Source organism: Elaeis guineensis, chromosome 5 (genome assembly GCF_000442705.2).
Source record: "Elaeis guineensis isolate ETL-2024a chromosome 5, EG11, whole genome shotgun sequence".
Lineage (NCBI taxonomy): Eukaryota > Viridiplantae > Streptophyta > Magnoliopsida > Arecales > Arecaceae > Elaeis > Elaeis guineensis.
In genome coordinates, this window is record NC_025997.2 from 116,204,817 (window position 1) to 116,227,011 (window position 22,195).

Sequence of the window (22,195 nt, forward strand, 5' to 3'; positions counted from 1 at the left end):
GTTTGTTTTTTCATCCTTGTTCCAATTACTCAAATATTTCTTTATTATTGGTAATCCTGTCGTTTTCCTCACCAGAACTATGATTTGATTCGTGAAGGCATAATGGAGCAATCCAAGTGGAGCAGTGATTTTTCGTGCATTGGTGCATATGTGAATTGATTTTTATTCTGCTACTGCTGAGTGACTTAGTATCTGTTAGTCTATTCTGTTCATCTTTGTTCCTCATGCTCTAACTTTTGATATGGATTACTCTTTTGCTTCACTAGAAATTTGATTTGATCTGTGAAAGCATCATGGGGGAATCCAAGGGAAGAAGCAATTTGTAATTATGAGAGTAGTACTGTAGGTGACATTTCAGCTGATGAACAGAGGGGGCTCACTGGCTTATGTCATTTCATTGTATTTTAATCATCATTTACATACTGTTGGCTTCTTTAATTTCATTATCAGTATCAATATTATTGGTGGTTTTACTCTATTCTTGCTTGCAAGCGGATGTAGATTTCTTGAAGATTTGCATTTATTATGGTAGTGAGTTTCTTGAAGATTTGCAGCAATTTTTTTGACTTGGTTTTAGTGTTTACAGAATTAGAAGCTGTTTGTTCTTGTTTGTGTGTTTGACAATCGAATATGGTTTCTTGTGATCTTCTTTTTGAAAATAATGCAAGTGGTTGAGTTTTTTTTTTGGAACTGGGAGTGCTCTTTTGTTAAACTACAGGCATTTCTTGTAATGTGTTTTGATCAGTTTTTGAATATCGCCAATCCAACAATATGAGTTCAGACTTGCTTATGATTTTCCTGCTGCCAGTTTTACAGTTTTTGGTATTCATTTTTACAATATTATTTTCAGTTTGAAAGCATCACACAAGCATTATTTTGCAGCCTGATGAGTGTTTTCTGATGTTTCTGATACTAATACTCGAAAGAGATGTTCCTGATTCCAATTCAATGTTACTTTAGATTCCATCTTCCAGTGTTGGACAAGATAGGCATGATTCAGAGGCTGAAATTGAGGTTGGAGATTTGCAGTAGTTGTGGAATCTTCTGTGACTTGGTTGTTAGGGTTCACAAAATTAGGAGCTGTTTGTTCTTGTTTGAGGATTTCACAGTTGAATCTGGTTTATTGTGATTTAGTTTACTTTTTTTTTTTCCCTAAAAAAGAAAATCCAAGTGGTCAGGTTTCTTTCTTATGGAAGTGGTAGTGCTCCATTGTTAATCTGCAGGAATCAGCCATGGTGTATTCTTATTGGATCTTTGAGTATTGCCAATCCGACAGTCCGAGTTCAGATTTACTTCATGATTTTCTTGTATTCAGTTGAAGCACTGGTGCCGGGGTTATGAGTTTTAAGTATTTATTTTAATAATCCTTTCAGCGTGCAATCTTCGTGGAAGGGGTTTCTGATGTTGATACTCATGCTTGATGCTTCTGATTGTGAGTTGTTATTTCAGTTTCCATATTTTGATGTTGGACATGAGAAGTCTTTCATGGGGGTTTCTTCTTCTTTATAGTTGTTTCTCTTCGTATTTTTATTTTTATTTTTATTTTTTCAAGTAAGGTTTTGTATGGTTATTATCATCTGTCTATTCCCTGGGGATTTCTTGAAGATTTGCAGTAATCTAGGGAACCAGGGAATTCTTGGAGATTTGCAGTGAATTTCTTGAAGATTTTCTTGAAGATTGCAGTAATTAAGGTTTCGAATTTCTTGAGGATTTGCAATAGTTTGGTATTTCTCTATGACATGGTTTAGGGTTTGCAGAATTAGAGGCAGTTTGTTCTTCTTTGAGAATTCGTCGATATGAGGTTTGAACCCATTTTTTCGTGATTTTGGTTTCCTTTTTGAAAAGGAATTTAATTGGTTCAGGTATCTTATGAAACTGGAAGTGCCTCTTCATTAATCTACAGGAATCAGCAGTGTTGTGTTTTAATTGGATTCTGATTGTTGCCCATCTCACTGTACAGGTTCAGGCTTGCCTCATGATTTTCTTATATTTGGTTGAAGAATTGTTGCGGGATTATGAAATTTTAGTTTTTTTTTAAAATATATTAATGTCCGATTGAAAACATCACAGAAGCATTATCTTGCGGACCAGAGAAGCATGATTTAGAGGCTGGAATTCAGATAGATTGATTTCTTGTGAAGGGGGTTTGTCTATCGCATGGATATGATGAAAATATTATTGTGCAGGAAACAAAGACTTCTGATGATGTTCATGCCTAATCATGGTTCTTGATTCTTGATGGTTGCTTTAGGTTCCATCGTGAAAGGGATGCCCTTGTTATCCAATTCAAACAAAAGAGATGATGTAGAGGCAGGGAATCAGATTGTTTCTTTTCGAGTGGATTCCTTTTCCTTTTGTATTATTCTTTATCAGATATTGTGATTTGAATAATTGGTTCGATTCTGAGAAGCAATATGTGATCAGAGAGATGATTCATTTCACCTCCTGTTTTTGATGAAATTTGCAGTTATATCCATTGAAGTGTCAAATTGCACTGATTCTTTTACCTGATTAAGAGCTATCACATGCTGGTTTGTTAGAATGATAAATTCCATTTCCTTGGCTTGCTGTCACTTCATAGGTTAAGCATTGTGGGAAAATGATATTTCTACTCTTCCTGCTGCTTAATTGGTTGTTACTTGAGGTTACATTGCTGACTGGTTCATCTTGGTTTACCAGAATACCGAGTCATTACTTGATGGAGATGCAGAGGCTGGAGAATGGACCTCAGGTTGGATTTGTTCACCAATATATAGTTCGATTATGGTGTACTTTCATCATGTTGATCAATCAGGGTTATTGACAAATTAACTTAGTGCATTTGCGTTTTATGATTCGGAGGATGCTGCAAATGGAAGCAAAAGATGTCCTACTCTTTTTTGTCCCATGTGTTGTTGAGTGTGGCCATTACTTCTGTTGTTACTGTAGTATTTGGAAGGATGTGGTGGGCATCATCTTCAAAAGGTTGGGTCATTCGATGCCTCCCTAGATACAAGGTATTTGAGATTTTCATTATTGGTCAGGACTATTTTTTCCCCTTGTATATTGATTTTATAGGACTCATCCACCTTCCAAGTCCTTTCACAGTTCTTCTTCATTCTTGGGTTGTATTATTGGCTCATCTTTCTGATCCATTAGTGCTCACAATCGTGGTTTATGCGTTATTTGCGGTTCTCTGGTGTATTTGTGCTCTTGCATTTCTTTTCCATTCTCCCTCCAAGCAAGTTTAGGTTTGTCTGTTATAATTCTGATACACTGCATCTGCTACTATACTTTTGGTGGTGATCTCTTTTACATTGAGTGCTTATCTAGATCTGGGATAATCTAGTTCTCTTGGTTAATCTCATGCAATATATCATCTTGTGATTAATGTTGGCAGTTGTTTCGTGATTTCCTGTTGCATCAGTGGCCTGGTGATTCTCTCATTTTCGACCAGCACCTTGAGTTCTTAACACATTCTGGCTCCATTGGAGAGTATATTTGTTTTTTCATGAAGGGTTTCCTCACTTTGATTATTGAATTGATTGTGGTAATTTTTGGCCTTTATGCTTTTAGTTCAGGTCTTTCTTAGTTTGTTATTTGTGATGTTGCAGAAGAGCTTATGCAATTTGGGAAAATCTTGCTGAAGGGGTATCTTCATCTGATAATTGAAGGAAGCGCAGAGGAAATGGAATGCAATGATTTTTTTTTTTTACTGAATAGAGTTTCTAATCTTGATAGCGGGGTTCATTATGCTTGCTTTTTCGTGCGGTAGCTGTTCATGTGGAAACATAAAGATTAATTTATTATTTGTGCTGTTGCAGTTAGCTTGTGCTGCTGGATACAATTTTGCCCCATATTAGCCAATATAGAAGGAATCGTCGTTATTTATATCATTGTTTGTATTTGATGCCTATATGTTTTTAATTACCCTTTTTTCTCAATAGGGTTTTCTTTTGGACTCATATTTTAGCAATCCTTTTATTTGCTTCACCAGAACCTTGATTTGATCAGTGAAGGGCAATACTAGAGGAATTAGTGTTAAGAAATGATTTTTCATGATGAGGATTACTCACTTCCCCTGATAATCTAAGGGTCACAGTATGTGGGGCTTGACATGGGATGCTATCTCGATAAGTGGATCTGCTGCTTATATGCTTTGTCAAGTTTCATTTCTGTATTCCAGAAATCTCATTCATTTGTGTTATTAATTACCTGGTGATGTTCTCTCATTTTTTTGACCAGAACCATCAGCTCTCAAGACATCTGGGTGGATTGGATCATGATATGTGCTTTTGATGGAGGGTGTTCCTCATCCTTTATCATAGAATTGGTAATATTTCCCATTTGTTCTTAAACTTAGAGTTCAAGTCATAGGATTGGTATTTCTGATGTCACAGAGAGCTTGCATAACATCAGGTTATCTTGCTCAGGGGCATCTTTACCTGATAATGAAGACAGTTCGAAGGAAATGTAATGATATGATTTTTTGTGGAGGGAGTTTCTCATCTTTGATCGACTACTTTTTCGTACACTAGCTGTTCATGGGGAGCGTTGGAAGTTACTGTATGGTTTGTGTTGTTGCAGTAACTTTGCTGTAGGTTATTATTTTGCCCATGTGGAAGGGTTTGTCCGTATTTATAGCTTGGCCATTTTCAACATTAATTTATAATTTGTCAATCTTTGTTCTGAGCGCTGAAAATTTGAGTAACTGGGATTAAGGAAGGGTTTTTCATGAAGGTGCTTTTTTCCACAAATTCTTTAGGAGTCCATGATCTCGTTCATCCCTGTTGAGTTGGTGACCTTGTGAGCTTCTCTCATTTGTTTGACTTCCTTGAGCGCTTGAGAAATTTTGGGTGAAAGAGAGAAGGTATGTTTTTTTTAACTATGGAGTGGGTTCATTAAGCTCATTAATTTGTTATTGCTGGCATTGCATAGGAGCTTGTGCATCGTGGGCAATCTTGCTCAAAGGTTCTCTTGATCTGATAATGGAAAATGGTTTGGAGGAATGAATTGATGAAGGTTGTTCGTCATCTTTGATAGTGGAGTGAATATTTTCTATTCTTTCCTCCACCAGCTGTTCAAACTGAGGAGTTTAATTTATTATTTGTTCTGTTGCAGAGTTTGTGCTGCAAATCACAGTTTTACCCTTGTGGAAGGGTTTGTCTCTAATTTAATATCATAGTTTTTGTTCGTATACCTGTGTTCCTAATTTCCATATTTCAATCTTAGTTTGGAATCTGTCGATCTATATTCTCAGCACTGCGATTTTAATTTTGGGTGACTATCTTAGCAACCCTTTTGTTTGCTTTTCAGCACCTCAGTTTGATCAGTGAAGGCAACATGGAGGGTTAGAGTTAAGGAAGAAATTTTCATGAATCACTTCACAGATAAAGGTTGGGATCTTTCAGTGTATGTTGTGTGGGTTGGATCCATAAGATTCCACGGCTTTTGATGTTCTATAATTCACCAAAATGAGTTAGTAGTTTGATTTTTTTGATTCTTTTCCTCTTTGTAACAGGCATCCTGAGCAATACGTTGTTTTACATATAAATTTGATTATGCTACTGTTTCTCTCTATCTACAATGTCTCATTAAGGAGTTGAAGAACAGTTAACTAGTATGAGAGCATCTCATTTTTTTGGTATGGTATTTATTGTATTATTGTTATCTATTCAGACTGTTAGTTTCTTGATTGCTTGTTTATCAAGAATGTGGCATATAGGATGCACATTATTTTTTGATAAGGACTGACTCGAACTTTTTGAATCTTGTTGGTAACCGCCGCACTGAAGGGAAAATGCAAACAAGGAGCAGGGGGAGGGCAGGGTAAGGAAACATGGGTTGGGAAACATGGATGGTCTAACATACCTCATGCATGGGTACATTGAGGAAATTGGTGTTCCATGGTAGAATATCAATGGGATTATGGATGGTTTTTGTGTACTATAGGTTATGGAGGTAAGTAGATTATGGATTTGGTTATCTGTGATGATCCTTTCTTTTATTTTCATAGGGTTGAAGGTATCTGCTAGCTTGTGTTCATCTTTATGCAGTGCCAGTTTGTAAAGCATATAATATGGAGTCTATTTTGTTAAGTGGCTTTGTAGCTTTATCTCTTGGTTCCAGAATATATTCATTCCCATTGATCTAGTAATCTTGCGATCATCTCTCATTTCTTTGACCCGCGTCTTGATCATTATAGGATGTATGCACTAATTGGAATATGATGTGACCTTTTTCACTGGCATCATCCTTAGCCTTGAGTTTAGAATCAGTTATAGTTGTTTTCTCCTGATACTTAAGAGTTTATATGATCGGATAACTTGTTATTTCTGTTGTTGCAGAAAAGCCAGTGCAAGTGGGAAACAATCTATCTCAGGGGTATCTTGATCTTGAACGCTATATAAAAACTGGAGTTTAATGTTGTGATTTTTTATTAAGGGGATCGAAATGTTTGTTCGTGGAGTTTGCTATATTTTTTTGTTCACAAACTATTCTCATGGAAGATTAATTTATTATTTCTGCTGTCGCAGATGTGCTTATATTTGCAGGATGCAATTTTTCCAAGGCAGAAGAGCAGAGTGTGTCCTTTATATTCGAGTCATTGTTTATGTGCATTTGTGTACCAAATAGTCGCCTTGTTCCATTATTGGCTTGTGTTCTCTTAATGGATCTGGTCCCTTGGTAGATTTTGGAAAATGCTGGATTGTGATTTGTAATGAGCTTCATTTTCTTCCTGTTAGATTTGCACTATACTTTTTCTTGTATTGATAATCGTGCTATTATATATTGTTGGCAATGTGTGTCTTAGAAGTTAGAGCTGATATAAGTTCTTCTTTTGATAAGTGACTTAGTAGCTGCTAGACTTAAATCTGGGTTTGTTTTTTCATCCTTGTTCCAATTACTCAAATATTTCTTTATTATTGGTAATCCTGTCGTTTTCCTCACCAGAACTATGATTTGATTCGTGAAGGCATAATGGAGCAATCCAAGTGGAGTATTGATTTTTCGTGCATTGGTGCATATGGGAATTGATATATATTCTGCTACTGCTGAGTGACTTAGTATCTGTTAGTCTATTCGGTTCATCTTTGTTCCTCATGCTCTAACTTTTGATATGGATTAGTATTCATCTCTTTTGCTTCACTAGAAATTTGATTTGATCTGTGAAGGCACCATGGGGGAATCCAAGGGAAGAAGCAATTTGTAATTATGAGAGTAGTACTGTAGGTGACATTTCAGCTGATGAATGGAAGGGGCTCACTGGCTTATGTCATTTCATTGTATTTTAATCATCATTTACATACTGTTGGCTTCTTTAATTTCATTATCAGTGCAAGATTATTGGTGGTTTTACTCTATTCTTGCTTGCAAGCAGATGTAGATTTCTTGAAGATTTGCATTTATTATGGTAGTGAGTTTCTTGAAGATTTGCAGCAATTTTTTTGACTTGGTTTTAGGGTTTACAGAATTAGAAGCTGTTTGTTCTTGTTTGTGTGTTTGACAATCGAATCTGGTTTTATGCGATCTTCTTTTTGAAAATAATTCTAGTGGTTGATTTTTTTTTATGGAACTGGGGTTGCTTTTTTGTTAATCTACATGCATTTCTTGTAATGTGTTTTGATCAGTTTTTGAATATCGCCAATCTGACAATATGAGTTCAGACTTGCTTATGATTTTCCTTCTGCCAGTTTTACAGTTTTTGGTATTCATTTTTACAATGTTATTTTCCGTTTGAAAAGCATCACACAAGCATTATTTTGCAGCCTGATGAGTGTTTTCTGATGTTTCTGATACTAATACTCGAAATAGATGTTCCTGATTCCAATTCAATGTTACTTTAGATTCCATCTTCCAGTGTTGGACAAGATAGGCATGATTCAGAGGCTGAAATTGAGATTGAAGATTTGCAGTAGTTGAGGAATCTTCTTTGACTTGGTTATTAGTGTTCACAAAATTAGGAGCTGTTTGTTCTTGTTTGAGGATTTGACGGTTGAATCTGATTTATTGTGATTTAATTTCCTTTTTTTCCCTAAAAAAGAATCCAAGTGGTCAGGTTTCTTTCTTATGGAAGTGGTAGTGCTCCGTTGTTAATCTGCAGGAATCAGCCATGGTGTATTCTGATTGGATCTTTGAGTATCGCCAATCCGACAGTCCGAGTTCAGATTTACTTCATGATTTTCTTGTATTCAGTTGAAGCACTGGTGCCGGGGTTATGAGTTTTAAGTATTTATTTTAATAATGCTTTCGGCGTGCAATCATCGTGGAAGTGGTATCTGATGTTTCTGATGTTGATACTCATGCTCGATGCTTCTGATTGTGAGTTGTTATTTCAGTTTCCATATTTTGATGTTGGACATGAGAAGTCTTTCATGGGGTTTTCTTCTTCTTTATAGTAGTTTCTCTTCGTGTTTTTATTTTTATTTTTTTTTTCAATTAAGGTTTTGTATGGTTATTATCATCTGTCTATTCCATGGGGATTTCTTGAAGATTTGCAGTAATTAAGGGAACCTGGGAATTCTTGGAGATTTGCAGTGAATTTCTTGAAGATTGCAGTAATTAAGGTAGCGAATTTCTTGAGGATTTGCAATGGTTAGGTATTTCTGTATGACATGGTTTAGGGTTTGCAGAATTAGAAGCAGTTTGTTCTTCTTTGAGAATTCTTAGATATGAGGCTTGAACCCGTTTTTTCATGATTTTGGTTTCCTTTTTGTAAAGGAATTTAAGTGGTTCAGGTATCTTATGAAACTGGAAGTGCCTCTTCATTAATCTACAGGAATCAGCAGTGTTGTGTTTTAATTGGATTCTGATTGTTGCCCATCCGACTGTGCAAGTTCTGGCTTGCCTCATGATTTTCTTATATTTGGTTGAAGAATTGTTGTGGGATTATGAAATTTTAGTTTTTTTTAAAATATATTAAGGTCAGTTTGAAAACATCAGAGAAGCATTATCTTGCAGACCAGGGAAGCATGATTTTGAGGCTGGAATTCAGATAGATTGATTTCTTGTGAAGGGGGTTTGTCTATCGCTTGGATATGATGAAAATATTATTGTGCAAGAAACAAAGACTTCTGATGATGTTCATGCCAAATCATGGTTCTTGATTCTTGATGGTTGCTTTAGGTTCCATCGTGAAAGGGATGCCCTTGTTATCCAATTCAAACAAAAGAGATGATGTAGAGGCAGGGAATCAGATTGTTTCTTTTTGAGTGGATTCCTTTTCCTTTCGTATTATTCTTGATCAGATATTGTGATTTGAATAATTGGTTCGATTCTGAGAAGCAATATGTGATCAGAGAGATGATTCATTTAACCTCCTGTTTTTGATGAAATTTGCAGTTATATCCATTGAAGTGTTAAATTGCATTGATTCTTTTACCTGATTAGAGCTATCACTTGCTGGTTTGATAGAATGATAAATTCCATTTCCTTGGCTTGCTGTCACTTCATAGGTTAAGCATTGTGGGAACATGATATTTCTATTCTTCCTGCTGCTTAATTGGTTGTTACTTGAGCTTACATTGCTGCTGGTTCATCTTGGTTTACCAGAATACCGAGTCATTACTTGATGGAGATGCAGAGGCTGGAGAATGGATCTCGGATGGGATTTGTTCACCAATATATATTTCGATTTTGGTGTACTTTCATCATGTTGATCAATCAGGGTTATTGACAAATTAACTTATTGCATTTGCTTTTTATGATTCAGAGGATGCTGCAAATAGAAGCGAAAGATGTCCTACTCTTTTTTGTCCCATATGTTGTTTAATGTGGCCGTTAGTTCTGTTGTTACTGTAGTATTTGGAAGGATGTGGTGCACATCATCTTCAAAAGGTTGGGTCATTCGATGCCTCCCTAGATACAAGGTATTTGAGGTTTTCATTATTGGTCAGGACTATTTTTTCTCCTTGTATATTGATTTTTTAGGACTCATCCACCTTCCAAGTCCTTTCACAGTTCTTCTTCATTCTTGGGTTGTATTATTGGCTCATCTTTCTGATCCATTAGTGCTCACAATCGTGGTTTATGCGTTATTTGCGGTTCTCTGGTGTATTTGTGCTCTTGCATGTCTTTTTCATTCTTCCTCCAAGCAAGTTTAGGTTTGTCTGTGATAATTCTGATACACACTGCATCTGCTACTATACTTTCGGTGGTGATCCCTTTTACATCGAGTGCTTATCTAGATCTGGGATAATCTTGATTTCTTGGTTAATCTCATGCAATATATCATCTTGTGATTGATGTTGGCAGTTGTTTCATGATTTCCTGTTGCATCAGTGGCCTGGTGATTCTCTCATTTTCGACCAACACCTTGAGTTCTGAATACAATCTGGCTCCATTGGAGAGTATATTTGTTTTTTCATGAAGGGTTTCCTCACTTTGATTATTGAATTGATTGTGGTAATTTTTGGCCTTTATGCTTTTAGTTCAGGTCTTTCTTAGTTTGTTATTTGTGATGTTGCAGAAGAGCTTATGCAACTTGGGAAAATCTTGCTGAAGGGGTGTCTTCATCTGATAATTGAAGGAAGTGCAGAGGAAATGGAATGCAATGATATGATTTTTTTTTTTTTTTTACTGAATAGAGTTTCTAATCTTGATAGCGGGGTTCATTATGCTTGCTTTTTCGTGCAGTAGCTGTTCTTGTGGAAACATAAAGGTTAATTTATTATTTCTGCTGTTGCAGTTTAGCTTGTGCTGCAGGATACAATTTTGCCCCATATTAGCCAATATAGAAGGAATCGTCCTTATTTATATCATTGTTTGTGTTTGATGCCTATATGTTCCTAACTACCTTTTTTTCTCAATAGAGTTTTCTTTTGGGTTTGTATTTTAGCAATCCTTTTATTTGCTTCATCAGAACCTTGATTTGATCCGTGAAGGGCAATATTAGAGGAATTAGGGTTGAGAAAGGATTCCTCATGATGATGAGTGTTCCTCACTTCCCCTGATAATCTAGGGGTCACAGTATGTGGGGCTTGACATGGATGCTATCTCGATAAGTTGATCTGCTGCTTATATGCTTTGTCAAGTTTCATTTCTGTATTCCAGAAATCTCATTCATTTGTGTTATTAATAGCCTGGTGACCTTCTCTCATTTTTTTGGCCAGAACCATCAGCTCTCAAGGCATCTGGGTGGATTGGATCATGATATGTGCTTTTGATGGAGGGTGTTCTTCAACCTTTATTATGGAATTGGTAATATTTCCCATTTGTTCTTAAACTTAGCGTTCAAGTCATTGGATTGTTATTTCTGATGTCACAGAGAGCTTGCACAACATCAAGTTATCTTGCTCAAGGGCATCTTTACCTGATAATGAAGACAGTTCGAAGGAAATGTAATGATATGATTTTTTATGGAGAGGTTTTCTCATCTTGATAGACTACTTTTTCGTACACTAGCTGTTCATGAGGAACGATGAAAGTTACTGTACGGTTTGTGTTCTTGCAGTAGCTTTGCTGTAGGTTATTATTTTGCCCATGTGGAAGGGTTTGTCCATATTTATAGCTGGCCATTTTCAACATTAATTTATAGTTTGTCAATCTTTGTTCTGACTCACTGAAAGTTTGAGTAACTGGGATTAAGAAAGGGTTCTTCATGATGGTGCTTCCTTACTTCCACAAATTCTTGAGTAGTCCATGATCTCATTCATCCCTGTTGCAGCTTGTGCATCATGGGCAATCTTGCTCAAAGGTACTCTTGATCTGATAATGGAAAATGGTTTGGAGGAATGAATTGATGAAGGTTGTTTGTCATCTTTGATAGTGGAGTGAATATTTTCTATTCTTTCCTGCACTAGCTGTTCAAACTGAGGAGGTTAATTTATTATTCGTTCTGTTGCAGAGTTTGTGCTGCAAATTACAGTTGTACCCTTGTGGAGGGGTTTGTCCCTAATTTATGTCATGATTTTTGTTTGTATACCTTTATGTTCTTAATTTCCATTTTTCAATCTTAATTTGGAATCTGTTGACCTATATTCTCAGCACTGTGATGTTAATTTTGGGTGACTATCTTAGCAACCCTTTTGTTTGCTTTTCAGCACCTCAGTTTGATCAATGAAGGCAACATGGAGGGTTAGAGTTAAGGAAGAAATTTTCATGAATCACTTTGAAGATAAAGGTTTGGACCTTTCAGTTTATGTTGTGTGGGTTAGGTCCATAACATACCACAGCTTTTGGTGTTCTATAATTCACCGAAATGAGTTAGTAGTTCGATCCTTTTGATTCTTATCTTCCTTGTAACAGGCATCCTGAGCAATATGTTGTTTTACATATAAATTTGATTGTGCTATTGTTTCTCTCTATCTACAATATCACATTAAAGTGTTGAAGAATAGTTAATTAGTATGAGAGCATCTCATTTTTTGGTATGGTATTTATTGTATTATTGTTATCTATTCAGACTGTTAGTTTCTTGATTGCTTGTTTATCAAGAATGTGGCATATGGGATGCACATTTTTTTTTTGGTAAGAAAGAGCTCAAACTTTTTGATCTTGTTGGTAACCACCGCACTGAAGGGAAAATGCAAACATTGAACAGGAGGAGGGCCGGGTAAGGAAACACGGGTGGGGAAACATGGATGGTCTAACATACCTCATGCACAGGGACATTGAGGGAATTGGTGTTACATAATAGAATATCAATGGGATTATTGATGGTTTTTGTGTACTATAGGTTATGGAGGTAAGTAGATTCTGGATTTGGTTATCTGTGATGTTCCTTTTTTTTATATTCATGGGGTTGAAGGTTTCTTCTAGCTTGTCTTCATCTTTATGCAGTGCCAGTTCTTTAGGAGCCAAAGCATATAATATGGAGGCTATTTTGTTAAGTGGCTTTGTAGCTTTAGCTCTTGGTTCCAGAATATATTCATTCCTATTGATCTAGTAAGCTTGTGATCATCTCGCATTTCTTTGACCTGCTCCTTGATCGTTATTGGATGTATGCACTATTTGGAGTATGATATGACCGTTTTCATTGGCGTTATCCTTAGCCTTGATTTTAGAATCAGTTATAGTTGTTTTCTCCTGAATCAGTTATAGTTGTTTTCTCTTGATACTTAAAGAGTTTATATGATCGGATAACTTGTTATTTCTGTTGTTGCAGAAAAGCCAGTGCAAGTGGGAAACAATCTATCTCAGGGGTATCTTGATCTTGAAGGCTATATAAAAACTGGAGTTTAATGTTGTGATTTTTTATTAAGGGGATCGAAATGTTTGTTCGTGGAGTTTGCTATATTTTTTTGTTCACAAACTATTCTCATGGAAGATTAATTTATTATTTCTGCTGTCGCAGATGTGCTTATATTTGCAGGATGCAATTTTTCCAAGGCAGAAGAGCAGAGTGTGTCCTTTATATTCGAGTCATTGTTTATGTGCATTTGTGTACCAAATAGTCGCCTTGTTCCATTATTGGCTTGTGTTCTCTTAATGGATCTGGTCCCTTGGTAGATTTTGGAAAATGCTGGATTATGATTTGTAATGAGCTTCATTTTCTTCCTGATGGATTTGCACTATACTTTTTCTTGTATTGATAATCATGCTATTATATATTGTAGGCAGTGCTGTGTCTTAGAACTGATATAAGTTCTTCTATTGATAAGTGACTTGGTGGCTGCTACACTTAATCTGGGTTTGTTTTTTCATCTTGTTCCAATTACTCAAATATTTCTTTATCTTTGGTAATCCTGTCATTTGCGTCACTAGAACTGTGATTTGATCGGTGAAGGCATAATAGAGCAATACAAGTGGAGCAGTGATTTTTCGTGCATTGGTGCGTATGGGAATTGATATATATTCTGCTACCGCTGAGTGACTTAGTATCTGTTACATTTTATCTGGGTCTATTTTGTTTTTCTTTGTTCCTAATGCTTTGACTTCTGATATGGGTTAGTACTTCAGTATTTATCTCTTATGCTTCACCAGAAATTTGATTTGATCAGTGAAGGTACCATGGGGGAATCCAAGGGGAGAAGCAACTTTTAATTATGGGAGTATTGCTGTAGGTGACATTTCAGCTGGTGAATGAAGGTTCTCACTGGCTTATGCCATTTCGTTGTATTTTAATCATCATTTACAGACTGTTGGCTTCTTAATCTCATTATAAGTATCAAGATTATTGTTGGTTTTCCTCTATTCTTTCTTGCAAAGGGATGTAGATTTCTTGAAGATTTGCATTTATTAAGGTACTGAGTTTCTTGAAGATTTGCAGCCATCTTTTTGACTTGGTTTTAGGGTCTGCTGGTGCTTGTTCTTCTTTGTGTATTTGACAATTGAATCTGGTTTCTTGTGTGTGTTTTTTTTTTTTTAATGGAATTGGGAGAGCTCTTTTGTTAATCTACAGGTATTTGATGTCATGTATTTGGATCAGTTTTTGAATATTACCAATCCGACAGTATGAGTTCAGACTTGCTTATGATTTTCCTGCTGCCAATATTACAGTTCTTGGTATTCATTTTAATAGTATTATTTTCAGTTTGAAAACATTACACAAGCATTATTTTGCAGCCTGATGAGTGGTTTCTGATGTTTCTGATACTAATGCTCAAAAGAGATGTTTCTGATTCCAATTCAATGTTACTTCAGATTCCATCTTCCGGTGTTGGACAAGATAGGCATGATTCAGAGAGGCTGAAATTCAGGTTGAAGATTTGCAGTAATTAAGGAAATTTTTTGTGACTTGGTTATTACTTATTAGGGTTCACAGAATTAGGAGCTGTTTGTGCTTGTTTGAGAATTTGACAATTGAATCTGGTTTCTTGTGATTTAGTTTCCTTTTTTTTCCCATAAAAAAGAATCCAAATGGTTCAGGTTTCTTTCTTATGGAAGTGGTAGTGCTCCATTGCTAATCTGCAGGAATCAGCTGTGGTGTATTCTGATTGGATTTTGAATATCGCCAATCTAACAGTCCGAGTTCAGATTTACTTCATTATTTTCTTGTATTCAGTTGAAGCACTGGTGGGGGGGTTATATGAGTTTTCAATATCTATTTTAATAATATTTTCAGTGTGAAATCACTGAAAGCGGTTTCTGATGTTGATACTTGAGCTCAATGCTCCTGATTGTAAGTTGGTGTTATTTTGGTATTATTTTCTGATCTTGGTCATGAGAAGCATGATTTAGTGGCCGGAATTTCTTTTGGGCTGGGGGGTTCTTTATTACATGGTGGTTTGACTAGTTGGTTTGAAACATGCTGAAAATATTATTGTGCAGTGTGATGGTGATTTCTAATTTTGATCTTAATCTAATCATGGTTTTTGATTCTTGATGGTTTCTTTAGGTTCCAATTTTTGAGAAGGCTGTCCTTGTTTTCAAAGTAATTTAACTCAGAGATAATGATAAAGCAGATGCCCAGATTTTTTTTTTTTTTTTTTTTGAAGGGGGTTTCTTTTCATTTGAGTATTTTTTATTTTGTTCAGATAATGTGATATGATCAATTGGTTTGATTCATAGAAGCAATATGTGATCAGTGAGATGATTTTTTTTTCACTTCTTGTGGTTTATTGAAATCTTTGTATTTGGTTGCAGCAGGATCTGTTTTTCCAGTTGTCACTTCAGGTTATACTGCTCAATTCGCCTCATGTTACCAGTATCAAGTGATTATTTAATGATGGATTTAAGAAATATGATGCAGAGCCTGCAATTCAAGGTTGGGTTTCTCATGTAATTTCAGCATTTGATCGTTTAGGGTCAACTGACAAATTAATTGTGTTTGCCTTTCATGATTCAAAACATTTAGAGGGGCAATTCCTGTCTTACAATGCAAAGAGAAGCTATAGATGTCTTATTCATTTGTTCGTTTGTGTTATTGAGTGTTGCTGTTGCTGCTGAAGTAGTTGTAAAGATGTAATGAACATCATGTTTGAGGGGTTGGAGTTGTTGGACAGGCTACCACATATCGATTATATAGGACTCACCCACCATCTCTTTCACAATTCTTGTTGCTTCTCGGTCTATGGGACGGCTGCTCGCAGCAAAAGCAGAGATGATTTTGCTGACGGAGCGACTACTTTGGTACTTGAAATTATTCATATTCTGTGGGCTCGATGTGAAGTATTATTGTGTTTCTTTGATTTCCATTGATTGTTTCTTCCTTTAGATATAATTTGTTTGCTGCATTATCCTAATTGTTTGCTGTTATTCAGTGACCGGGTCCTGTCTGAGACGACCTGCTCTTGGCTTTTCGGTTGGCTCTCCAAATGTCTTGGTTTTCTTGCATGGCAAATAGAAAGTTTGCTAATGTTTATTTCCTTTTTTTGGTTGCATATTCATTGTATCTCGTCGTGACCATGTTCATGATGAGCTAATGGTAGTCGCTTGCAGGTTGATCTTATACTCTGTTTTGACTCTGCTTCTTTGACTTGATGACTTTGGGATTAGCAAGATTTCAGTTTTTGGTTGTAGTTCACCTGTTACTTAACATTTCATCAATTTAACCCACTACCAAGGCCCATTACATCTGTTGTTTTTGCTATCAGATTTCCTTGTGGAGACGCTGTTTTTGTTATATGTTTAATAACATCATCAATTGCCAATATTGATCTATGGTAACTCCTTCAAGGTTCTTTATAATCACTTTTCTTATAGTATAATTATGTCTTGTTTTCATTGTTTCTAGTATTGAAGGGATGTTTGAATGTTTCTATTTTGGTTTGTGGAATTCTTCCATCATTTAATCATGTCCTTATTTTAACAGCTTATGTGATGACCGGAACTTTTTCAGTTGTAGCTGTTTGTCAAGTTTTAATTCTTTGACCTGTGCAAGGTGTAATGCGAAACATTAATTTATTGTTCCTTCTGAAGAGCTTGTACTGTTTGGAATAGTCTTGCTTAAGGGATCTAGGGACCCACTCAGTTAAGTCATTCTTTTTTTTTGTGGCTATTGTTTATGAAACATTGTCTTCCTTATTGCCTTCTGTTGAATCTGCTTTATAATTAGTTGACAGATTGGTTAGCTCATGTTTTGGATTCCATCAATTCTGGAGGATTCTGATTTGTTTTTGTTAGTGAACTCTATTATCTCTGACAGATGTAGGATTCAGTACATTCTGGATACATTTTGAATAATGCTGTTGATAAGTGATTTTGTAGCTTTTACATGTAATTAAGGTATATGTGGGTTAAATTTGTTTTAAGGTGTCTATAATTTCTTTTGGTCCATGGTTAATTGTTCTCTCCACTTTGATTTACCCAAGGTTTTCAATCCCGGTTTTCTTATGGAATGGGATGCATTGTCTTGCCCGGTCTCGACACTTGAGATAGGGGATGTCCCAAGATGTCTCAATTGGGCTGCTGGGACGATGGTGGGGTGGTCTTGTCCCAACACATGGGATGTCTCATGGGGACTTGAGTTTTTGGTTTCATCGGTACCTTGATTTGGTCATTGAGATATATGGAATGGGATTGTTGTTGATGTGATAAGGTAACTTGTTACATATGTTGCTTTTGTAGATCTTATGTCATGGGAAGCTGTTTGCATTACTGTTTATATTGTGGTTATTGTTTGTTGGCTTCTGTCTTCTTAATTGACTGTTTATCAATGTTGGTTCAATATGAAATAAGAGAATATGTACCTTAGGAATCAAGGCAAATTCTGTAAAATTCTCTTATAACTAGTTTCAAATGTTCGACTCCTTTTAGCACTGTTTTATAGGACTTGGTGCGTCTTGGAAACAAAATGAATCCAGCTGTGGATAAATGACTTAATTCTTGATGCACATTTGTTCAAATTCTGTAAAATTCTGGATTTGGTTACTTGTAACAAGTTTCATTTTCATGGTATGGCCCTTTTATCTGTCTCCAGGGGAGTAGGCTTAGGTGCATCTTGAAAGCCAAATGAACCACAGTTGGTAAATGAATTAATATTTGATGCACATTATTGTAATTTCATCTTTGTTCCATAGTGTTAATCATACATGCTGGATTATTAGCTTATTATTGATTCTAAACATTTGTTTCACCAGAACCAGCGAAGGCAATTTAGGGGGCTGGCAGTAAAAGAGGACTTTCAGTGGAGGGGTTCCTCACTATTTTGTCATATGAATTTTTTTCTACCCTTGTTGTTTATAAGATTAATTGTTTCTGTTATTACAGAAGAGTTTGTGTGGTAAGAGAACATCTAGGTGATGGACAATGTTGCCAATTAAAATATTTGCAGCTGCTTTGCTGTATTAGGTTTCTTAGTTTCATCTGTCTTCCAAAATCTCATTCATTTCCATTGCATTAGTAAGTTGATGTTTTCCTCTCATTTGTTTGACCAGTAACTTGAATGCTTAATGTAGTCTGGGTGGATTGGAGTATAATATGCTTTTTCATGAAGGGAGTTACTCAACCTTAACTTAGAATTAGTTATATTAATTTTTCTCCTTACACCTAGAGTTCATGTCATAGTTCAGTTTGTATTTCCGCTGTTGCGGAAGATCTTGGGCATCACGGGATAATCTTGCTCGTGAGTATCTTGATGTGATGATTGAAAAGTTTGTTATGCTAGCTTTTCCTTACTGTTGCTGTTCACATGGAATCTTGAAAGTAAATTTGTTATTTGTTCTGTTGCAGATGAGCTTGTCCTGAAGGACAGAGGTTTGCCCATATCGAAGAGTTTATCCTTGTTTTTGTCGTACTAATTGCTTCAGACCTTCATGTTCCTGGTTACCTTTTTTTTTTCCCAACTAGTTTTATTCCTTCATTAATCTCTTAATAATTCTTTATATTTACTTCACCAGAATATTGTTTTGATCAGGAAGGCAGAACAGAGCCTCACTTCTGCTGATACCCTAGGAGACAAAGCATGTTGGGAACAACATGGATGCTATGTTGATAAGTGGTTGTGCAGCTGATATGCTGTGCTAAGTTTCTTATCTATGTTCCAAAATCTTATTGAACCTCATTAGTTCCTGTTGTACCAGTAACCTAGTGATTTCCTCTCACTTGTTTGACCAGTACCAAGGTTTTAACTTTTAAATACCAGTGGGACAGTGGGAACATTGAGTGCTCAAGACAGTCTGGGTGGATTCGAGCATGATATGCATTTTCCATGATGGATGTGCCTCAACCTTGATTGTAGAATTTGTTCTATTACATTTCTTTCCCTCATGCTTAGAGTACCTGTCATAGGCTAGTTTGTTATTTCTGATGTTGTAGAAGAGCTTGTGCGAGATTGGATGCCTGAGGGCATCTTTGATTGAATGATGGAAGACAGTTTGGAGGAAACAGATTATAATGATATATATGCTTTTGGTGGAGGGTGTTCCTCAACCTTTATTATGGAATTGATATTATTTCCCATTTGTTCTTAAACTGAGATCACGTCATAGGATTGTTATTTCTGATGTCACAGAAGAGCTTGCACAACATCAGGTTATCTTGCTTAAGGGCATCTTTGCCTGATAATAAAGACAGTCTGAAGGAAATGGATCATCATGATATGATTTTTTTTTTATGAAGGGGGTTTTTCATCTTTGATAGCGGAGGTATTATACTGCTTTTTCCTACACTAGCTGTTCTTGGGGAATGAAAGTTACCTGTATGGTTTGTGTTGTTGCAGTAACTTGTACTGCAGATTGTGATTTTGCACATGTGGAAGGGTTTGTCCGTATTTATAGTTGGCCATTTTCAACATTAATTGATAATTTGTTAATCTTTGTTCTAAGCACTTACAGGTAACTGGGATTAAGAAAGGGTTTTTCATGATGGTGCTTTCTTGCTTCCACAAATTCTTTAGGAGTCAAAACATGTTGGAAATAACATTTATACTATGTTGATAAGTAGTTTTGTAGCTGATATGCTGTATGAATTTTTTTAGTTTCATCTTTTTTCCATGATCTCATTCATCCCTGTTGCATTAGTGACCTGGCGAGCTTCTCTCATTTGTTTGACTTCCTTGAGCGCTTGAGAGATTTTGGGTGAATGAGAGAAGGTATGGTTTTATTATGGAGGGGGTTCCTCAACCTTGTTAATTTGTTATTTCCGGCATTGCAGAGGAGCTTGTTTTTTGCGGGCCATCTTGCTCAAAGGTATCCTTGATCTGATAATGGAAAATAGTTTAGAGGAATGAAGTGATGAAGGGTGTTTGTCATTTTTGATGGTGGAGTAAATATTTCTGTTCTCTCCTGCACTAGCTGTTCAAACTGAGGAGGTTAATTTATTATTTGTTCTGTTGCAGAGTTTGTGCTGTGAATTTCAATTTTACCCTTGTGGAAGGGTTTGTCCTAATTTATATCATAGTTTTTGTTTGTATCCCTTTGTGTTCCTAATTTCCATTTTTCAATCTTAATTTGGAATCTGTTGATTCATATTCTCACTTCTCAGTACTCTGGTTGTTTGCTTTTCAGAGCACCTCAGTTTGAGCAGTGAAGGCAACATGGAGTGTTAAGAGTTAGAAAGAAATTTTCATGAACCACTTTGAAGGGAAAGTTTTGGATCTTTCAATTTATGTTGTGACGTTCAGGTCCATAAGATACCACAGCTTTTGGTGTTCTATGATTCACCGAAATGAGTTAGTTGTTCGATCCTTTTGATTCTTATCTTCCTAGTAAACAGGCTTCCTGAGCAATAGGTGGATTTACATATGAATTTGATTGTGCTATTTTTCTCCCTTTATCTACAGTGTTAAATTAAAGAGTTGAAGAATAATTAACTAATATTTCCGTCACAGAAGTAATTCTGTTTTGGGTGACATTTTTGGCTGAGAGCATTTCATTTTGGTATGCTATTTATTGTATTATTGTTATCAATTTATGGACTGTTAGTATCTTGATTGCTTGTTTATCAAGAATGTGGCATATGGGATGCACATTTTTTTTTTGATAAGGACTCGAACTTTTTGATCTTGTTGGTAACAGCAGCACTGAAGGGAAAATGCAAACATGGAGCTGGGAGAGGGAGGGGTAAGGAAATGCGGGTGGGGGGAAACGTGGATGGTCTGATACACCTCATGCATGGAGGCATTAAGGGAGTTGGTGTTATATAGTAGAATAGATAATGGGGTTATTATAGGCTATGGAGGTAAGTAGATTCTGGCTTTGGTTATCCATGATGATCCCCTTTTCTTATATTCATAGGGTTTAAGCTATCTGCTAGCTCGTATTCATCTTCATGCAGTGCCAGTTCTTTAGGAGCCAAAGCATATGACAGGGAGGCTATTTTGTTAAGTGGCTTTGTAGCTGACTAGCAGATATCTCTTGGTTCCAGAATATCATTCATTCCTATTGATCTAGTAAGCTGGTGATCATCTCTCATTTCTTTGACCTGCTCCTTGGTTGTTATAGGATGTACACTCTAATTGGAGCATGATATGACCTTTCTCATTTGCGTCATTCTTAACCTTGATTTAAGAATCAGTTATAGTTGTTTTCTCCTGATTCTTAGTGTTCATGTGATAGGATAACTTGTTATTTCTGTTGTTGCTGAAAGGCTTGCGCAACAGGGAACAATCTTTCTCGGGGGCATCTTGATCTCGGAGGCTATATGAAAGATTGGAGTTTAAGGTTGTGATTTTTTATCAAGGGGGAATGCTATGTTTGTTAGTGGAGCTTGCTGTAATTTTTTTTCCCTACACAAACTATTCACATGGAAGATTAATTTAGTATTTCTGCTGTTGCAGATGTGCTTATATTGTAGATGCAAATTTTCAAAGGCAGAAGAGCTGAGTTCATCCTTATATCCTAGTCATTGTTTATGTGCATTTGTGCACCTAATAGTCATCTTTTTCCATTATTGGCTTGTGTTCTCTTAATGGATCTGGTCCCTTGGTAGGTTTTGGAAAATGCTGGATTATGATTTGTAATGGGCTTCTTTTTCTTCCCGTTGGATTTGCGCTATACTTTTTCTTTCCTTGATAATCATGCTATTATATTTTGTTGGCAGTGGTGTCTTAGAACCGATATAAGTTCTTCTATTGATAAGTGACTTAGTAGCTGCTTCACTTAAATCTGGGTTTGTTTTTTCATCCTTGTTCCAATTACTCAAATATTTTTTATTATTGGTAATGGAGCACTCCAAGTGGAGCAGTGATTTTTCATGCATTGTTGTGTATGGGAATTGATATATAATATATTCTGCTACTACTGAGTGACTTAGTATCTGTTAGTCTATTCTGTTCATCGTTGTTCCTAATGCTCAACTTTTGAAGGCACCCTGGGGAATGGAAGGGGCTTAATGGCTTATGCCATTTCATTGTATTTTAATCATCATTTACAGACTGTTGGCTCCTTAATTTCAT

General features: G+C 36.0%; 1 protein-coding gene across 50 annotated transcripts in view; it reads left to right on the forward strand.

Annotated features, from left to right (window-relative positions):
• Positions 1 to 22,195, forward strand: part of LOC140858183 (uncharacterized) — a 36,231-nt gene extending 14,036 nt beyond the window's left edge. For 32 of the 50 annotated variants that reach the window (XM_073258183.1, XM_073258186.1, XM_073258182.1 and 29 more), the window contains 5 exons: positions 2,680 to 2,731; positions 2,842 to 11,178; positions 11,645 to 11,725; positions 11,825 to 11,863; positions 12,021 to 13,505. In XM_073258183.1, coding sequence (XP_073114284.1) covers positions 2,680 to 2,731; positions 2,842 to 3,230 — 441 coding nt within the window. In that variant the 3' untranslated portion in view covers positions 3,231 to 11,178; positions 11,645 to 11,725; positions 11,825 to 11,863; positions 12,021 to 13,505. Of the gene's footprint in view, positions 1 to 75; positions 2,582 to 2,679; positions 11,179 to 11,644; positions 11,726 to 11,824; positions 11,864 to 12,020; positions 20,471 to 20,581; positions 20,679 to 20,816; positions 20,980 to 21,075; positions 21,462 to 21,577 lie in introns of those variants that run through there. The other 18 variants (XR_012141593.1, XR_012141595.1, XR_012141597.1 and 15 more) reach the window with 15 other exon arrangements.